The sequence below is a fragment of the Stigmatopora nigra genome, chromosome 18 (assembly GCF_051989575.1).
Source record: "Stigmatopora nigra isolate UIUO_SnigA chromosome 18, RoL_Snig_1.1, whole genome shotgun sequence".
Taxonomy (NCBI): domain Eukaryota; kingdom Metazoa; phylum Chordata; class Actinopteri; order Syngnathiformes; family Syngnathidae; genus Stigmatopora; species Stigmatopora nigra.
The window spans coordinates 3,050,777-3,071,059 of NC_135525.1; the positions used below are offsets into that span (position 1 = coordinate 3,050,777).

The 20,283-nt window shown below is 37.7% G+C and overlaps 2 protein-coding genes and 5 non-coding genes across 10 annotated transcripts in view; 4 read left to right on the forward strand and 3 right to left on the reverse strand.

The window, feature by feature from the left end:
• The window catches only part of trnam-cau (transfer RNA methionine (anticodon CAU)), a 72-nt gene extending 37 nt beyond the window's left edge, over nucleotides 1-35 (forward strand). The window contains exon 1 of the tRNA in view: nucleotides 1-35. This exon is cut by the window's left edge and continues 37 nt beyond it. This is a non-coding gene — a tRNA (tRNA-Met).
• mrpl58 (mitochondrial ribosomal protein L58) overlaps nucleotides 1-2,985 on the reverse strand; it is a 4,288-nt gene extending 1,303 nt beyond the window's left edge. The window contains exons 1-5 of the mRNA XM_077739152.1: nucleotides 2,682-2,985; nucleotides 2,454-2,478; nucleotides 2,316-2,375; nucleotides 2,159-2,241; nucleotides 1,530-1,699 (exon numbers count right to left, since the gene is read on the reverse strand). Of these exons, the coding sequence (XP_077595278.1) occupies nucleotides 1,530-1,699; nucleotides 2,159-2,241; nucleotides 2,316-2,375; nucleotides 2,454-2,478; nucleotides 2,682-2,903 (560 nt within the window). The 5' untranslated portion in view covers nucleotides 2,904-2,985. The remainder of the gene's footprint in view (nucleotides 1-1,529; nucleotides 1,700-2,158; nucleotides 2,242-2,315; nucleotides 2,376-2,453; nucleotides 2,479-2,681) is intronic.
• Nucleotides 661-732, reverse strand: trnam-cau (transfer RNA methionine (anticodon CAU)). The gene has a single exon. It is a non-coding gene; the product is annotated as a tRNA-Met (tRNA).
• A 27-nt stretch (nucleotides 2,986-3,012) lies between the features above and the next one.
• trnaq-cug (transfer RNA glutamine (anticodon CUG)) lies at nucleotides 3,013-3,084 on the forward strand. The gene has a single exon. It is a non-coding gene; the product is annotated as a tRNA-Gln (tRNA).
• Nucleotides 3,085-3,698: 614 nt separating this feature from the next.
• On the forward strand, nucleotides 3,699-3,817 carry LOC144212127 (5S ribosomal RNA). Its single transcript, XR_013329721.1, has one exon. It is a non-coding gene; the product is annotated as a 5S ribosomal RNA (ribosomal RNA).
• A 996-nt stretch (nucleotides 3,818-4,813) lies between these two features.
• Nucleotides 4,814-4,885, reverse strand: trnaq-cug (transfer RNA glutamine (anticodon CUG)). Its single transcript has one exon. It is a non-coding gene; the product is annotated as a tRNA-Gln (tRNA).
• Nucleotides 4,886-5,097: 212 nt separating this feature from the next.
• Nucleotides 5,098-19,366, forward strand: daglb (diacylglycerol lipase, beta). 4 transcript variants are annotated; one of them, XM_077739150.1, is made up of 16 exons: nucleotides 5,099-5,132; nucleotides 5,613-5,712; nucleotides 7,121-7,272; nucleotides 8,702-8,876; nucleotides 8,973-9,240; nucleotides 10,370-10,492; nucleotides 10,580-10,707; nucleotides 10,785-10,911; nucleotides 11,468-11,551; nucleotides 12,707-12,784; nucleotides 12,870-12,950; nucleotides 13,907-14,034; nucleotides 14,987-15,055; nucleotides 15,819-15,891; nucleotides 15,973-16,226; nucleotides 17,679-19,366. In XM_077739150.1, exons 2-16 carry the CDS (start codon nucleotides 5,618-5,620, stop codon nucleotides 17,872-17,874), a joined length of 2,031 nt encoding a protein of 676 aa, XP_077595276.1. In that variant the 5' UTR covers nucleotides 5,099-5,132; nucleotides 5,613-5,617; the 3' UTR covers nucleotides 17,875-19,366. The 4 variants fall into 4 exon arrangements, with proteins under 4 accessions (XP_077595274.1, XP_077595277.1, XP_077595276.1 ...); XM_077739149.1 differs by having other exon boundaries at nucleotides 5,104-5,206; XM_077739148.1 differs by having other exon boundaries at nucleotides 5,098-5,712.
• Nucleotides 19,367-20,283: the final 917 nt, after the last annotated feature.

The window sequence follows — 20,283 nt, forward strand, 5'->3', positions numbered from 1 at the left end:
CCCAGAGGTCAATGGATCGAAACCATTCTCTGCTATTTTTATTTTGGCATTGTCGCTGTAGGAAATAAATTTTTTGGAACACAAAATAGTTGACGGAAATAAATGTAAAAATAGTATTATAGAAAATTACACAAACATGTCTAAACATACACATATTTATCCACACACGTGTGTGTGTGTATGTATATATATATATATATATATATATATATATATATATATATATATATATATATATATATATATATATATATATATATATATATATATATATATATATATATATATATATATATATATATATATATATATATATATATATATATATATATATATATATATATATATATATATATATATATATATATATATATATATATATATATATATATATATATATATATATATATATATATATATATATATATATATATATATATATATATATATATATATATATATATATATATATATATATATATATATATATATATATATATATATATATATATATATATATATATATATATATATATATATATATGTATGTTTAGACATGTTTGTGTAATTTTCTATTAATACTATTTTTACATTTATTTGCGTCAACTATTTTGTGTTCAAAAAAAATTCTTACCTACAGCGACAATGCATAAATAAAAATAGCAGAGGATGGTTTCGATCCATCGACCTCTGGGTTATGGGCCCAGCACGCTTCCGCTGCGCCACTCTGCTGTATTAAACCTCAGCTATTACTGTCTTATAATCAATCTAGTGCACTTTGTAGGATATGAAAAAAATCTCAAGATGGACCCTAACCCTAACCCTATTGATAATCCGGTGCCTTATTGTGCGGAAAATATGGTATTTGGTAGCTTTTAAACGTATATGCAGTTGTCAAATGAAAAGCGGAAGCAAAATCACACATTTGTTGTATTTAGACCAGCGGTGTCAAACATACGGCCCGCGGGCCGGATCCGGCCCGTCTGGTGGTTTGGTACGGCCCGGGGAAGAAAGCTGCATTGTATAAAAAAAATATGAATTTTCTTTAAAATTTGTAGTTCTTGTATTATCCTCGGGGCGGCGCAGTGTTTTAGTACGTGCAGACAACATGAATTGACATTTGTTTATGTTCTTATGTTATTCTCTTGTTCATAATGTATTGTTCATAATGTAAAAGGAAAATTCTGTTAATAAACATTTTGATAATTTACTCATTCTTTGCACTAATTATTAGTATTAGTGACTAATACAAAGGAAAAAAGTGGGCTTATTGTTAGTTCTATGTCATTTTGCAATGAGTTTACTGGTCCGGCCCGCTTGATCTCAAATAAAGCTGTATTCGGCCCGCAGACCAAAGGGAGTTTGACACCCCTGATTTAGACTGTAGCCAATATTAAGAACACATTCACCATTATGGAGGTCACTGTATATATGATGGATTCTCCCCCACAATATCGACCATATTCCACACATAGTGACCTAAAACTCAAATTTTTCTGTGGTGTTAATAACTTGGAATAAATAAATACCTGGCTTTTCTGAGTGCAATATCTTCTGGTGTGGCTTCGTGTGGCTTCTCGCTAGCTTCAGCAATTATGGTTGAAATTTTTTGTATGCAGTCAGTGAAGTTTCTGTGCTGGCTCCTGCTCAGCTCAGAGGTTACCAACAATTCACCAGCTTTGTTGATTCGGTTTTTGTTCTGCATCGGAAAGCAGGCATGTTGTTCAATCTCATCTTACTAACAGGTTCATAACTGATACAAAAATATTAGCAAGGACTCAGTTGAGAAAGTGAGAGCTGCCAACTTCGGAATTTCTGGAGTTTACTTTGATAAGTAACACAAACTCTGGACAACCTCCCGAAACAATGGACAGATTTCTGACCCTGGCAACAAATAATAGCTGAAATGTGATTGGTTAAATGCTTCAAAATGAAAAGACACATCTGACACATTTACGTTTTTTTTTAATAAGGAAATATAAGTATTATTAAATATTATTTTTGTTTTGAAACAAATCCTATCATTATCATTTCTGTCCTACATTAAATTTTATATCATATTTATATGAATCGCATCCACTCCGGGAAAACTGGGACAAGGGTACTCTTGAAATGGGCTTGACGGAGGTTGGCAGCTCTAGAAAGTTTATAAACTAACCTTTTCCAAGATTTTTTGTCGCACGTCTTCTGTAATCCATTCTGCAGTTAACACATGGAATCTGATCTCTGTTTTTGTGTTGGCTGTGAGATGAAATGTATATTGTCAATTTAGAACACAAAGAATCCCGTTGATCTTGCTTCGACTTTTTAAGTACCTTTATTGACATGTTGACCACCAGGACCACTGCTTCTACTATACGACACACTAAGGCGATCTAAAGAGAAGAAAGTGTTAATAATAATTTTAAAAAGTCAGGAAGAAATATCCAGGTTTTGTGGAAAATAATATTTACCTACTGGAATGTATACTTGGGCATCCTGGGACAAAAATGACAAAAAAAGTTGAGGCAGTGGTATTGGCATCATGCACTCTTACACCGTCATGGTAGTATTAATATCATATAATTGTGTTTAGTCAAATAAAATTAACATGGGGGGCTTAGGTTAAATTTTAAGGAGGGAGGATATGCTAATTTTGTTGCGTTCGGGAGTTGAATGCACTGAAATGACTGGCGACTAACCTGTTCGTTGTCTGTCCTTCGGGTCACATAACTAGCGTTGGGCTGCAAACCATTTTGTTTACTCATTTGTACACAAGTAAGTTTTATCGGTCGTGGAATCGCCGATAAATAAGCACCAATATTTCCGCAAAGAGAATAACAACGAAGAGCCATGCAGGCCGCCATGACGGAATGACGCACACTGGGTTGCCAGATCGGAATGACACTCTCCGACCCCAACATATCCACCGAGTTCTATTGCGCAAACTACGGCCCGCGGGCCAGATCCGACCTGCTAGGCCTTTTAATCTAGCCCGCCAAAATTGACAGCATACTTCCACTGAACACTGTCGGTTCCATGGTGTAATGGTTAGCACTCTGGACTCTGAATCCAGCGATCCGAGTTCAAATCTCGGTGGAACCTTCCCCTTGCCAATCAGTTCTATTTACTTAAAAATCAGATTGGCAGGTAACATTTCAATTCAAATTTGTACTTATTATATCATTCTAATTACTATGAAAAATATTATTAGTATGTACAAATGTATATTAAGGGGGAAACTGGTCCTGTGTTCCAGTATTGCCAGATGATGTTATTATCAATTAAAAAAAATAAAATAAAATAAAATTCTGCTAAATTGCATTCTTATTACAGCACCCTCTTTGCATTTCGAATCATCCTTAAAACTACTATTAAACGTGTATTTTGACATTTAATGACAAATAAATAAACCTCTAATTCTTATCAATATTTTTACCTTTTCTTAGAAGAACTATAACTCCAATACAGGTTTTGGCGAATTATCAATGACTGCAATGTGTCACCAAAGTCATTCCACAAAATCCATATAATGATGAATATAAACTTTGGGTGACACATAATCGAAACATATTTTTTTAATAGTTCCTTTCCCTGTTGGTAAACAGCCATACTTTGGCGAATGCTCTATAATATATATTGCTCTATACATGCAGGATTATACTATGTCAAATTGGGTCTTTAAACTTTTAAATAAGTATTTTTCTGGTGTTCCTTCGGCCTACGGCCATACTACCCTGAACACGCCCGATCTCGTCCGATCTCGGAAACTAAGCAGGGTCGGGCCTGGTTAGTACTTGGATGGGAGTCCGCCTGGGAATACCAGGTGCTGTAAGCTTTTTTTTTATTTTGGTCGGTGTGAATGAAAGAAAGAAAGCGCACACACATTCAATCGTTGAATAATCGACTAAGCGTGTTTTTGTGATGTGGGAGTAAACCAGAATATACCCACACAAGCTTGAATATGAAAACTCCACATAGGAATGTTGGGTCCGCCACACTTGCAACAATTTATCTCAAAATTGTCAAGAGATTCCGTGTACATTTTTGGGAAGAATTAAGTAGAGTGTTTTTGTTTGTTTTTTTTGCTAAATCGAATGATAATGTATGCCAGAAATGCGAAAGGACAGGCACGACTTTCAGCATTAGCTTCAATGGCGATAGAAAAGAAGGAGGAAAGAAAACACGATGGATATTGTGTACAGTTAAAAAATATGGCTATATTCCCAAATAAAATTTCAATTGTACAAGGATATTATTGATGATTTTTTTATGTGTTTCGCAGCTGTAGCTGCATTGGAGGTTTTATAGCCATAAAATAGTTTTCGCTGAAGGCGTCACTCGCAAATGCACGGACCGCCACTGATAAGTATATAGAATATATTTTATAATTGTTTCATCATTATATGGATTATGTGGAATGACTTTGGGTGACACATTGCAGTCATTGATACTTCGCCAAAACCTGTTTTGGAGTTATTGTTCTTCTAAGTCAGGGTAAAAATATTAATAACAATTTGATGTTTATTTATTTGTTATTAAATGTCAAAATACACGTTTAATAATAGTTTTTAGAGACGATTCGAAATGCAAAGAGGGTGTTGTAATAAGAATGCAATTTAGCAGAACTTTAATTAAAAAAAGTTTTAATATATTGATAATAACATTATCTGGCAATACTTGAAGACGGGACCAGTTTCCCCCTTAATATATATATGTAGATTGTAATAATATTTTTCATAGTAATTCGAATGATAGAATAAGTATAAATTTGAATGGAAATTTTACCTGGCAATCTGGTTTTATAAGTAAATAGAACTGATTGGCAAAGGGAAGGTTCCACCGAGATTTGAACTCGGATCGCTGGATTCAGAGTCCAGAGTGCTAACCATTACACCATGGAACCAACGCTGCTCAATGGCAGTGTACTTGTAAATACATATCTATTAAGACATGATTTAATATATGTGAAAATAATATGATAACATAAATATAAAACTTACATAAATACATATAAATTACACCGTTTTCATGCAACTCTACTTAGTAGGGTATTATTACTAGAAGAAAACACCAAGTGCGGAACGATTCAAACAAAACACTGTTGCATCAGGTTTCTACATCCGGATGGACACGATCTCTGGGCAAAACAAGTCTGTTTATTATCCAATTTCCAGTCGAATACTGCAATAAAATCTCGAAGCAGATGCATAATCTATTCAATAGAGTAAGATTGTAGAAAATCGTCAAAACGAACAGTTTTTTGATCGACTGAAGCATGATCTATGAATGGGTTTATTTTTAGTAAATGTTGCTAACATTAGAAGACAAGTAGCTAGTCACGTAACATAAGGAAATTGCACTAACCTTCCAAGGCTCCTAATAACGTTATTTAACACGACTTAATTTCGTGGTTAGTAGTACTTGACTTTCATTAAACGGTTGATTTGTTCGCAGCTTTATTCTAAAAAGGCGTGATGAGACAGGCATTTCGAGATAGTGTTGCAACATGAAAAGTACAATATAGCAACACTAATTTGCTTTCAGGAAGTGGAGTCACGAATGGCCTTGAAGAGCCCATTGTATCAAACTTTGAAGCGGTCTACAACTCAGTCAGTTTTTTTTCTTTTTAGTCAAAATGCCTGGAATGGTTGTTTTTGGTCGCCGGTGGGGGATTGCCAGTGATGATCTGGTTTTCCCAGGAGCGTTCGAGCTGTTCATGCGGCTAATTTGGTATGTATGAGGCAATCTAATTAAAATTTAAGTAGTTATTTTGCATAATCTTCATATATATCACGACTCGTTGGAAAAATGAATGTCTTTTGCGTTTATCTGTCTTTGCCATTGCCCCTCGTTAAAAAAAAACAGTACAGTGGTACTACTTACGAAATAAATTGGTTCTGAACTTTTTTCGTCACTTGAAAATTTCGTAAGTAGAGCAAGACTTCATATGTAAATTATCTAATTTGTTCAACGGTCCTCACACAACCGCCAAGTAAACCTTTTAAAATTGGCAAAAGTCTCCCAATTTTGTGTGAAACATTTGAAAAACAAAAAATGAGTGACAATGATAAGAAATTGATGCAGTCATGTCTCAAAATGAATATAATGGCCAAAAATCCCAGTCAAATTGTGCCCTGTGCCGCTGAAATAGTTACCTCAGCTGTTATAATGGGAGATGTAATATCTGTGTCTGTCCAGCAGATGGCGACAAGAGTCAATTTTACATGTGGCCTCTGTGTGAAAATATCTGCCTTGCTGCATTTGTATTGTTTTTAATCGCGTAATAATGGCAATTGCTATCATTAATAAGGGGAACATTTAGCCAAGGCGGACATGTATGTAAGAGAATCTTAAAACATGGAAAGTGGTTGTTGTGAGACAGCCAATGAGAGCCCAATCAAGGGTAGCGAGGGAGAATCAATGTATCCACAACAATATTTTCAAAATAAAATAACGGATAGGGAAATGCATTTACTTTTGGGGGGATTTTGTAACCTGAATCTTTTTTGTATCTCGAGTCACTCATTTGCATATAAAATATTTTATAACCTGAAATTTTGTACCTGTAGGCATTTGTTAGTGGAGGTATGAATGTATTAAATATTTGGGACCAAATCTAACCCCCCAAATAAACTTAATCCATAAATATATAAACATGAAGGAATATAGAAAATGCAAGAGTGAAATAAAGTAAGAGAGTAAAAAACAAGAAATGTAGATTGGAAAATGTACAGGACTTATGTTTTGACATACCTTCTCATTCAATGTATTTTCTTCATTTTCATGACTATTTACATTGTAGAGTCTCACTCAAGGCATCAAAATCGATAAATGAAAACGTGGGATTTTTTTGTTTATCGCGACAGTGCCGCAAATGAATTAGGATCCAAACTACCTTTTTCAATATTGATATTTATATATATATACAAGCATGGTATCACAGAAAGTGGGCAGTTATTGTTAAATAGAACATAAGATCCAGATTTACATGCAATCACGACATGGTTAGGTATTTTTCCTGTTTAAAATGATTTTGTGAAAAATGTCAATGGTCATCAAAGAGTGAAGTTTATTTCTTAAAATTATGCCTAACAGCAGAGGTTTTCAAGCTTTTATTTTTTTCTCTTGTTTTCTTTAGGTGGCTTGGCACTATTATCCTGTACACTTATCACAAGGGTCATTTTGATTGTAATGGGAATAGAGTGCTTCACATCTACTTGATTGGACTGTTGGTGGTACTGGCACTCATCATCCTGTCGCTCTGTGCCATTGTTTACGTCAGTGCTCAAGGTAAAGAAAATAACTTCAGAATAACCACACTGTGGGACTGGACCTTAACTCTAGTTGCCATTGGCAGCGAAGGACGTGAATCAATTTTGCCTGGGCAGAGTGGCAGGGATTCCGCTGGCTAGTGTTGGGCAATATGGAAAACAATAACAATATGCAACAATTTCATTGAGTCCTAAGAGTCATGAATACAACCAATATTTTTAGATTAATATCATTTTGATGAATAACCGACAAAGATGCACTTTAGTATAACGTATTTTCACGACTATTTGGCGCATCATATTTTTAGCCTCAGTGTCAATAACGAGTGCTATTTCTGTATTTTACACACACAAAGGACGCACTGTTCTTTTAGACGCAGCCAGGCATGGCTTATATATATTATTTATGGATGAATATCGAACCGTAATAGCGCTGTCTACGGATACAGCCCCAGACGCTATTTCCGGTGTGCAGTGACTACTGGCATATATAGTCCTTTTGTCAATACACCCAGGTTGACGGCTGTGATAACAGTACTAATAGTATCAATATACTACAACGGCGAACACACTAATTTGGTGCTACATGTACAAAATGCACGCTACACCCGCACGCTAAAAACACGTTTTTAAAAAGGCAACGGAAGCAAAACTGAGTTCGGTTGTACTTTATTTAACCATTTTACAATGTACTCACGTCATCATCACCCACAAAACCATCAAAGTCCTAATTTTCTGTGTCTGAATTGAACAATTGTCCTTCGAAAACACTGAGTCTAATACATTCGTCCAGGCGTCCACAATCTATTCGATAATACAAGCTAGGATAGACTCCAGCAACCCCCATAACACTCACGGGGATGCACAGTATGAAAGATGAATGAATATATATTGCTATATCAGAGGACGGTGAGAGACTGCTGCTAAGTGGGGGACACCAGTGGAAGTGCAGTAACCCATTATTTGTTTCCACTAAAATCATGCCTGTAAAGATTGATTTAGATGGATTTTGAATCAAAAAGGCAATTGTGCATTGTAATACAGTAATCCCTCGATTATCGCGGTTAATGGAGACCAGACATGGCCACGATAAACGAAAACCACGAGGTAGGGCACCCCATTTAAAAAAATAAAAAATTCACCGCTGAGTCCTGGTAGCAAGCGGAAGACAGGGTAGTGGCTTCCGCTTGCGAGTTTCAGCATGTATTTTCCCAATTTTTATGGGAAAAAAATCCCACCAGAAAAAAAACTGTGATGTAGTGAAGCCGCGAACGTTAAAGCCGCGATATTCGAGAGATTACTGCATTGCAATATATCACAGAATAAATTTGGAAAAACACCTCTAACTGATGTTATTTTTATGAAACCTACCCACCTATCAGGCTGCATTAATCACTAACTTTGTCTAATGTTAATTCTATGAATGTCGCTAATGTTTGTCCCTTTAGGTACTATAACAAATCAAGGATCCCGACGGTCCATGCCTACATTGGTGTACCTGCGAGCTCTCCTCTACCTTCCAGAGCTGGTATGGGCCTCTCTGGGCGCTGTGTGGGTATCTGATGATGGTAAAGGTTGCGACCCAGCAACAGTTGGAGCTGTCATTGCAGCAGTAGTTGCCAGGTTTGGTAAAAATCTTGTGAAAGTACATTAGTCTACTTTACCCTGTTGTGTAACTTCTTGAGTTTTTTTTTAATTCAAGCATTTCTCCCCTGGTAGTTGGATCATCCTGCTCTTCACTGCCCTGGGTGTAATATTTGTCTTTGACCCACTGGGCAATCCTCGGCCTACAGTGGCTCCCGTGGAGCCACTGGGAGTACGACACTTGGAGAGCAGCGGAGGAACTCAGTTCCTTTCCACGGCACGCTCGCTAGCCGTCAAGGTGTGGGAGAGCAGGCTCCGACTTTTGTGCTGCTGCCTCCCACAGGACGAAAGCAACAGAGCAGCGTTTTCCAGTATCTCGCAGCTTGTCAGTGGATTCTTTTCGGTAAGGCACTTCCTATACATCAATTAGAAACTAGGTCCTGTGAGAGCAACTTTATGGATGTGATGCAAAATGGGAGGGGTGTGTCTTTAGGAGGAGAAAATGGGACTTGTAAAATGAAGGCCAAAGACATTTCACTGATGATAATTGTTTCTGATTGTACAAAGGAGTGGAGTATCATTGGAGATTTGCATATACATAACTTTGAAGTACTTTTGTAGTAGTAGATTTTTTTAGTGTGGCTGGATTTGTGTAAACTGAGGTGAAACTGTACAGTAATCCCTCAAATATCGCGGTTTGTGTAGACTAGACATGGTCGCGATAATCGAAAGTTCGCAAAGTATCACTTCCTTTTTTCGGTCAGTCCTAAGTCCCAGTAGCAAGCGGAAGATGGGAGTGGCTTCCGCCTAAGAGTTTGAGTGTGGCTTTTCACATTTTTTTGAACCAGAATAAAATAGCAAAAAAGTGAAGTCGCGCTAATCGAGGGAAGACTACTACCTCTACTTACGAAATTGATTGGTTCCAGAATTTTTTTTGTATTTTGAAAATTTTGTAAGGAGAGCAGTACTTAATATGTAAATTCTCTAATTTGTTCCACGGTCCTCACACAACCGCCAACTAAACGTTTTAAAATTGGTTAAAGTGTCTCAATTTTGTATGAAAGATATGAGAAACAAACAAAAGGGAGAGAAAATTACAAGAAAAGTATTTATTAATGTCTTAAAATTAAAATAATGGCCAAAAATCCTGGTGAAAATGTGCCCTGTGCCGCTTATATAGTTTCCTCCGCGGCTTTTATTATGGGAGATGTAATATCCGTGTTTGTCCACTAGATAGCAGCAAGGGCCCGTTCCAAAAGGGCCGAAAGCCGTCCAATTTGTAGTACATTTTAGACTTTTATAAGTGGCTAATTCTTGTGTGTGAAAATATGTGATGCGTTGCATTTGTATGGATTTCAATTGCTGATTAAGGGGAATTTCAATCATTAATAAAAGGACATACATATATGTTTTAATTATTACTTTTTGGAGACATTTTGTGCTTCTACAGTCGGGGCCCTTTGGTTCATGCATGATGGTCAAGTTCAAATGTTGTTTTTGTCACTTCGTGTATTGAAATATGTTTGTTGCAGGACACAGATTTGGTTGCCAGTGATATTGCTGCTGGTTTGGCTTTGCTGCATCAAGAACAGGACAAACTGGAAAGGAGCAGAGATCCAGATGAAATTATGGATCACAGTCCATCCTCTCCCATTGTATGTATTTTTTTTTAACCAGCAGATAGTGTCATTTTCACTTATTTGTAGCAGTAACATTTTGACATCATTGATTGCATTTTATAGGAAGAAGATCTGGAGTCAGACTTGACGAATGCTGTCCACTTGATGCAATTTGCTGCCGCAGCCTATGGTTGGCCTTTGTATATTTACTCTAACCTTCTCTCTGGACCATGTAAGCTTTGCGGAGACTGGTACGATATTATTTATTTTTTATCATTAAGTTAAGATATCCAATAATTTGTATTATAAAATTATTTTTGCGTGTCAGTTGTAGGAGTCACTCTGCTGAGTATGACATTGTTGGGGGAGACCACCTCGGCTGTCATTTTTCTTCCATCCTACAAAGCACCGGGTTGCAGTACAGAGACTTCATCCATGTCAGCTTCCATAATCAGGTAATTCACACATTTCCCCTTCATCAAATTGATGACAGTCTAGAACAGGGGTGTCAAACATACGGCACGTGGGCCGGATCCGGCCCGTCTGGTGGTTTGGTACGGCCCGGGGAAGAAAGCTGCATTGTATAAAAAAAATATAAATTTTCTTTAAAATGTGTAGTTCTTGCATTATTTTCTATGGGGCGCAGTGTTTTAGTACGTGCAGACAACATGAATTGACATTTATTTATGCTCTTATGTTATTCTCTTGTTCATAATATATTGTTCATAATGTAAAAGGAAAATTCTGTTAATAAACATTTTGAGAATTTACTCATTCTTTGCACTAATTATCAGTATTAGTAACTAATACGAAGGAAAAAAAGTGGGCTTATTGTTAGTTCTATGTAATTTTGCAATGAGTTTACTGGTCCGGCCCACTTGATCTCAAATTAAGCTGTATTCGGCCCGCAGACCAAAGGGAGTTTGACACCCCTGCTCTAGAAAATGTTACACTTCAGTCACTAAATTTGTTCTGTTCATTTTTTCCCTGTGAACGATTTATATCCTCTAGATATATGAGATCCCGTTCTTTGTGTCCCTGGATCATAAGCGTGAATTCATCATTGTGGCTGTCAGGGGTACTCTGTCATTTAAGGTCAGTTGTTTTGGTTGCCTTAGATAACTATTCATTTTTCCCTGGAAGATATTCTGCTTCGACCTTCCTGTGTGGAGTTTGCATCTTCTCCCTGTGCCTACATGGCTTTTCTCGGGGTATTCCAATGGGTGAATTTCTACCACCCATAAATGATCTAGTCATAATAAAATATAATGATTAATATCCATATATAAACATCTTGATAAATGTCACTATAATATACACAAATCTGGTTCACTGCAACGTACTTGTAACATAAATAAATTTAAATGAACTCTGATTACAATGCAGACACACAAAAAAAAGTTTAATCTAACCTTACACTAAACTTAATTATAATTTAGTTTTAAATTTTGATACCTTTCTTCTCCCGGGTTGGCTCTATTTGCCCCGTCTCCACCATGACTTATATATGCAACCTATCGAGGGGTATTTGCTTTTCTCTTCCCTTCAAAATATTCCCAAAATGATGCACACAAATGTTGTCACAATAGGATAACGCACGACCACTTGCCAACGAGAAGTAGTATATACGCCATTCGCATTGACTAATGGGGGGGGCACAATGAAAAAATGCAAAGCTCCGCCCAGTGCTCCTAGAGACATTATACGAGGGAGTTGCGGGGAGGGAGACAGTGCCGACGATGTTCTTATGAGCAGTCTCTCGCGTACGCTGTCTGCTCTTTTATCAAAATATTCCCGAAATGATGCACACAAATGTTGTCACAATTGGATAACGCACGACCATTTGTCAACTACAAGTAATTATACACCATTCGCACTGACTGAAAAAAACACTGAAAAAATGCAACGTCCGCCTAATGCTCGAAGAGACGTTACGCGAGTGAGTTGCGACCAGAAAGACAGTTCCCATGTTGTTCTTATGAGCAGCCTCTCACGTCTCCTGTATGCTCATATATCAAAATTTATTTCACATCTCAAGAAAATATTTGCCCAAAATTTTACTCGTATCTCAAATTACTCGTATGTCGGGGCACTCGTATGTCAAGGTATGATTTTGACATTTTGATTATTTGTGTGTGGCCATAACACTGTGGACGAGGGTTTGTGACTAAGCCTACAGCTGGAATAAGTCGCGTGAGTACAGCGCCATTTTATAGGGATTTTTATCTTTTTCCTATGTCATTCTCAAAGGATGTCCTGACAGACCTTTCTGCTGAATGTGAGAGCCTACCCGTGGATGGTGTGACAGGAGCTTGCTACACTCACAAGGCACGTTTCCAATTCCCAAAACGTTTTTCCTCCTTCACATCCACTTCATGCCTTTTAAATGCATAATTCTTGCTGGTTTTTGCAGGGTATCAGCCAGGCTGCATCTTACATATATCGGAAACTGGTCAATGACGGAATCCTGAATCAAGCATTTTCCATTGTGCCAGTAAGTTCAGTGCTGGGAAAATACAGTGTTCCCTCGGTTATCGCGGTTAATGGGGACCGGGACCCCCCGCGATAAGTGAATTTCCGCGAAGTAGGGATTCTCCTTCAAAAATGCTTAATTTGAATTTAATTCCAATTTTTTTTTTAATTTAAAAAAAAAAAAGTTACCCCCCTGTATACAGTACACCACATAGAATACGGGTAGAGAGAGTGAAATTCATGTTATAACAAAAAAAAACTGTAAAATATGTTGTTTCAATGTAATATTTGTATTTGTTTTTCCCCAAAAAATCTGCGAAGCTCTGAGTCCGCTGTAGCTGAACCGCGAAGTAGCGGGGGAACACTATATGCGTTCCCTCCTGATTTTCACATCCAAGCACATTAAATGCAGTTCAAAGTCCCTCTATCACCGCAGGGGTTGCTTTTATTAATTCGACAGATTGGATTTTGCTGAGCCACAACCTACAAGGTGGTGTAGGGGTTCACTTGCATGACTTCAGTGTGGGCAAGCATGGGATCAATTACTGCTTGGTGATGGTATGATTTGGTGTGCATTTTTTTTTGTCTATCTGCGTGTCCTATGGCTGACTGGCGACCAGTGTAGGCTGTAGTAAGTGCTGCGATAGGCTCCAACAACCCTTATGAGGATACGTGATATGGAATGATGTACATTTGTGGTCAAAAGTTTATATACACTTGTGAAGAGTATAATGTCATGGCTCTCTTGAGTTTCCAGTTATTTCTACAACTCCGATTTTTCTCTGACAGAGTGATTGGAACAGATACTTCTTTGTCACAAAAAAACAATCATTAAGTTTGGTTCCTTTATGACTTGGAACTTTTTATAATTAAATTAATAAAAACTTATGATAGTGGGACTTTAAATGGCATTGTAATAGTCAGTCATTCCTCGGCCTGCATTGGAAAAATAATTTATGAATGTGTTTTGTTTTACATGAGTACAAACTGGTCATTACGGGTCACAGCCTGGGTGCAGGCGCTGCTGCTGTGCTGGCCATCCTATTACGCAGCTCCTTCCCTACTCTGAAGTGCTATGCATTTTCTCCACCAGGGGGACTTCTGAGGTAAAATAAGGCCAGTCTTATTCACTGCAATCAAATTGAATTGTAGAAGTATTAGGCGGGGCTGCCGGCGGGATGAGTGGTTAGCGTGTCGTCCTACCTGTGTGGAGTTTGCATGTTCTCCCCGGGCCTGTGTTGGTTATCTCCGGCTACTCTATTGCCCGTAGGTATGAGTGTGAATGATTGTCTGTCTCTTTGTGCCCTGCGAATGGCTGGCCACCGATACAGGGTGTCCCCTGCCTCTGGCCTGAAGTCAGCAAGGATAGGCTCCAGCACCCCTCATGACCCTAATGAGGATAAAATGGTTCAGAAAAATAAAATCAGGCTGTCTTTCCTAGCTAGCCCTTACTTAATTAGTATGTTAATTTAAGGTTACCGTCTTTTCACGACTATAAGGCGCACTTAAAAGTCTTAAATTTTCTCCAAAATAGACGGGGCGCCTTATAATCCAGTGTGCTTTATATATGGAAAAAATTTTTAAATGTGTCATTTATTGAGGGTGCGCCTTATAATGCAGTGCGCCTTATAGTCGTGAAAATACGGTAGGTTAGATTTAGATTCGATCTTTATTTCATCCCGTATTCGGGAAATTTCCTTGGTTGCAGTAGCAAGACAGACACAGAAGACATTGTAGACTTAGGTAAAATACTAGAGCCTGAATTTGTTTTTTTGGTCAATTTCCTGTTATTTCTTTAATAATTGTGAGTTCTTTGTTCTTGGATTAAAGGGAACTACCAAATGTTCCATTGGAAGCAGAATAGTGCAGTCAAGTTAAAGCAGGTTAAGTTTTGAGACATTTCACCATTCAGTTGAATGTGAAAGAATCTTTAAACTTTTTACCAAGGGTGTATATTGTCTAGAATTGTTCTCGGGGAAAATCTATGAAATGTTGATTTTTAATGAGAATATTTTTAATTGGAACTATAACATGTTCCTTTTTTATTTTTATCTGTAGCAAAGCATTAGCTGATTACTCCAAGGACTTTGTGGTGTCTGTTGTACTTGGGAAAGACCTGGTTCCACGGTAAGCATTTCACCGCCCATAGTATTTTAATTAATTTTTCCGGGCTAATAAGGACACCACCTAATCATATTTCATTGCATTATATGACTATCTGGTACAAAGTGTATTAGATACAAATTTTAGATCAGGGGTGTCAAACTCCCTTTGGCCTGCGGGCCGAATACAGCTTAATTTGAGATCAAGTGGGCCGGACCAGTAAACTCATTGCAAAATGACATAGAACTAACAATAAGCCCACTTTTTTCCTTTGTATTAGTCACTAATACTAATAATTTGTGCAAAGAATTACTAAATTATCATAATGTTTATTAACAGAATTTTCATTTTACATTATGAACAATATATTATGAACAAGAGAATAACATAAGAACATAAATAAATGTCAATTCATGTTGTCTGCACGTACTAAAACTGCGTCCCCTAGTGGATGATACAAGAACTACAAATTTTAAAGAAAATTCATATTTTTTTATACAATGCAGCTTTCTTCCCCAGGCCGTACCAAACCACCAAACGGGCTGGATCCGGCCCGCGGGCCGTATGTTTGACACCCCTGTTCTAGAGCGTAAAATAGGCTGTTCTGTCATAGTTTAAAATAAATCCATGTACTGTGGCGCACAGGCATTTATACGCATGTGTAATGACTAAACTTAGCTCTGCCATGCTATGCATGCAGAGACACAAAGACAATTCACAAGCATGATATTTCTCATTATCTTTCACATTGTGTGTTATAATTTTAAAGGCATTATTTTTCTTACAGTTTGAGCCTTCCCAATATGGAGGATCTAAAGCGAAAAATACTGAAGATAGTCTCAAATTGCAATAAACCCAAAGTAAGAACTTCAGTTCTGTATTTATTTAGCATATTAGTTGTACCTTGATGTCATCTAAATGGTTGTGTGTGTGTGTTGCAGTATCGCATCCTTTTGCAGGGATGCTGGTATGAACTGTTTGGAGGAGATCCAGATGACTTTCCCTCTGAAATGGAGAACAGAAGGGAGCAAGAGCTTAGTCAGCCACTTCTTGGTGAAGAATCACTTTTGATTCGCCACTCCTCATCCTATCAAAGCTTGGCGTCAGACGACTCACCTGTTCACACTGTGCCACACATGCCTCTTTTCCTGCCAGGACGTGTTCTGCATATTATAGAAGATGGGTCCACACGAAGGTTTGCGACTTTAAAAAGTTGACATCAGTAATATAAAAATAGAACAGAGTATGCTATACATAGAAATTTTCATTAGACTTAATTATTGTTTGTTTTTTTACAAATTTTCTTACATGTACAGTAATTCCTTGCCTTTTTGCGCTTCAAATGTCGTGGCTTCACTACATCGCAGGTTTTTTCTGGGGATATTTTTTCTAAGTTCATAAAAATGTGAAAATCCACGCTGAGACTCGTAAACAGAAGGCACTTTTGCTACTAGGACTCAGCACTAAAGAGAAAAAATATTTACCTTATTTTCACGACTATAAGGCGCACCGCATTATAAGGTGCACCCTCAATGAATGACATTTTTCCATATATAAGGCGCACTGTATTATAAGGCGCACTGTGTATTTTGGAGAAAAAGTAAGACTTTTAAGTGCGCCTTATAGTCGTAAAAATACGGTAATTGCTATTGACTTCCAGGTGTGGAGCACTCAATACACAGTCACCTCTAGAGCCAGCCATTGTTGATGTTTTGTTTTTTTGTATAAAATCTTGCAGTGGGGGAGGAGCTATATGATGAAAGATTTTTTAAACTAAGATGGAATCTGCATATTTAACAGTATTGTTTCAGTTCAGGCGTTTGTGCTTATTAATATTCGACAGAGGTGGTTTTTTTTTCGTTTTTGGTTTTCTGTTTTTTCCATATATAAGGCGCACTGGATTATAAGGCGCACTGTTTATTTTGGAGAAAATTTAAGACTTAAGTGCGCCTTAGAGTCGTGAAAATACGGTATTTATTTTAATATTATCGCGACCATGTCTGGTCCACATTAACCACAATAACTAAGGTATTACTGTATATTGAAACATTGAATCCTTGGTTTACAAATTCATTTGAAACTCTGAAAGCACATTAGTTTCACTAACCCTTGCTAAGGAATATTCATTCATTCATTTCTCAACCGCCTATCCTTAAAAGGGTTATGTAGGGTGCTGGAGCCTATCGCAGGCCAGAGGCGAAGGGTATCGTTAATCGGTGGCCAACCAATCAATCACAGGGTACGAGGAAAGGAATAACAATTTTACCAATTTTAGAGTGTCCAACATGCCTACCATGCATGTTTTTGGAATGTGGGGGAAAACTGGAGTACCCTTGGGAAAACCCACGCAGGCCTGGGAAAAACATGCAAACTCTAGACTAGAGAACCGACCTGGATTCCAACCCAGGACGCCAGAACTGTGAGACCAACGTGCTAACCATTCAGCCGCTAGGCCAGCTGCTAAAGACTAGTAAAGTCATAATTTAATTAAGACTAAAGCCCATTTAAAAGCTTGCTTGTATTGCCCTTGCATGATTCAAATATAGATTTAAGGGGTATTTAAGGGGGATTGTCATTTATGTATTTTCTTCCCAAAGTGACACCATAAAACATTCACTTATAAATATGTATTTTCCTTTTCTTGCAGATTTTGTATATCCCAGGTTCGATACCGTGCTGAGTGGTCAAATGAAATGGCATTCAGGAGTATTCTGATCAGCCCAAGAATGCTGGTAGATCACATGCCGGACACCTTGCTTCGGGCTCTTGAGAGCCTGACAAAAGACAAGCCCTCTGCCCTCTGCCCGCCAATCTCCAACCAAAGCCAGCACAACATTGTCTGAAAAGATGACACACGGCCTATGTTTATTGTGTTTACTTTGTTAATACAGTGTTTATTCAGCCTTCCCTACGCACATTTTTTCAATGTCCTACTATGCTGTTCCTATGTCTACTTTTTTTTTTAAAAGAAAGATTTACCATTAGATCTTTTGAAAAACTGTTCTGTATTTGTTCTAAGATGGGAAAGTTAATTTGATTTATTTTTTTTAAAAAGGCGGTTTGCCTTTTTGTATGTTTGCACTTTTAATTGCCGTATTGTCTCGCATATAAGCTTTATTTGTAACAAAAAATGATGACTGAATCAAGGGGTACACACCTTAGTTATATGTACAGTGTTCCCTCGCTTATAGCGGTTAATGGGGACCGGGATCACTCGCGATAGGTGCATTTCAGCGAAGTAGGGATTCCCCTTCAAAAATGCTTAATTTGAATTTAATTCCTGTGTGCAGTACACCATATAGAGTACGGGTAGAGAGAGTGAAATTCATGTTATAACAAAAAAAAACTGGAAAATATGTTGTTTCAATGTAATATTTGTATTTTTTTTTCCCAAAAAAATCCGCGAAGCTCTTGAGTCCGCGATAGCTGAACCGCGAAGTAGCGGGGGAAAACTACACAAGACTTGATATACTCTTTGTCACCAGTAAATGTTGGCAAAGTAACGTTTACTATCTGTTGATTATTTTCTGTTTTGCAGTAAGAAAACAACATTTAATGGATGAATTAGTTCCTTATGATATTGACCCCAATAATGTGCTTATGATTCATACAGTATCTCAGAAATACCATGTGCGATGATTTTTTTCTTAAGATTTTCCCTTCAATCTCACACATTTGTACTCCTTTTTAAAACAATGATTATGGAGGTGATAATTGTGAATCAGTCAATCAATCTTATACGCAAGAAATTGTAAAATTCAATGATTTTAAGGCAATTTCAAGGGGGCGGCTTATATGCGAGTAAATACGGTATTTCATTCCAGTCCTGCTTATTTTGTCCATTTTATTTTTTGGTTTACCCCTTGAGGCATCTTGGCATGATCTCTGAATGTGCTTTGTGTACAATATTCGGCAGTGAATATTTATCTCGTAATGAATGTTTGTATGATGTATTGCTGCTCAAGGCTGTACCACCCGAGAGCCCTTAAGTGGCCACCGAAAATATAATTTTCCGTCAAGTAATTGTGATGAGTGTTCTCTTGTTTTGAGCCATCAGGGTGAACACTGCCTATGCTTGGTGTGAAAATGTATTTGTCAAATTGTTTCAACACGGAAAGGCAACCATGTTTTGAGTGTTGCTCAAACTTTCTCAAACTGGTGTGATGTCGCATGTTTGTGCAATTAGAAGAAAGACATTCTAGTCTGTGCAAATGGACGTCACAATTTTTCCCCCCAACCAAAAAGGCAAATAAGTTTTAAGGTTTTAATCACTCTATGGGATCGCCTTATTACTTTGCACTGACAAGATGCAAATAAAAGATTTTGTGCAATGTAGTTACATCCTTTTATTGCCTACTATGGTGATTCAGATGGATCATTCTCTCTCATTTCATTTTCTGGACCGCATTATCATCATGAGAGTAGCGGGGGGTGCTGGAGCCAATCTGAGCTGTCTCTGGGTTGTCTTCATTCATTCATCTTTCATACCGGGGATTGTTGAAAAATGTGTGAGGGTTTCTGGAGTTTAACCCAACTGACTTTGGGCGAAATGCAGACTACACCCTAGATTGGTCGCCAGTCAGTCGTAGAGCACACAGAGAGACAAAAAACCATCCGCACTCACAATCATACCACCAACAGTGGGAATCGAGCACGCGCCTGCCCACACCGAAGTCAGACTAGTGAACTTCAATACCACGAGGCGGCCACTTGAATTATTAGAAATAAAATAATGTGGAACTTTAAATCTATTTCAAACTGGAAGATGCATCATAAAAATGTGTTGCTCTCGAGTCATTCTGTGTAATTTTTTATTCACTTACGGTCACTTATGAATTCATTGATGGCTCTAGATGTCCAATCCCTTTCAAATGGGATGAGGAAATGACAGAGTACGAAGAACAAACGGTTTCCGTGTTTTAATTTTTTTGCCATTGGTCATTTTGTGTGAAAATAAACGTCAGAAGCAGAATTTAAAAATAGCCTGCATTTTTTATCCTTTGTCGGGGAGTGTTGAAAAGTTGGGCGGCCCGGCGGCTTAGTGATTAGTGCATCAGCCTCACATTGGGGGACCTGGGTTCAAATCCAGTTCGCTCAACCTGTATGGAGTTTACATGTTCTGTGTGGGTTTTCTCTGGGTACTCTGGTTTACGCCCACATTCCAAAGACATGCATGGTAGGCTGATTGGACACTCTAAATCAGTACTGTCAAACATACGGCCCGCGGGCTGGATCCGGCACGTCTGGTGGTT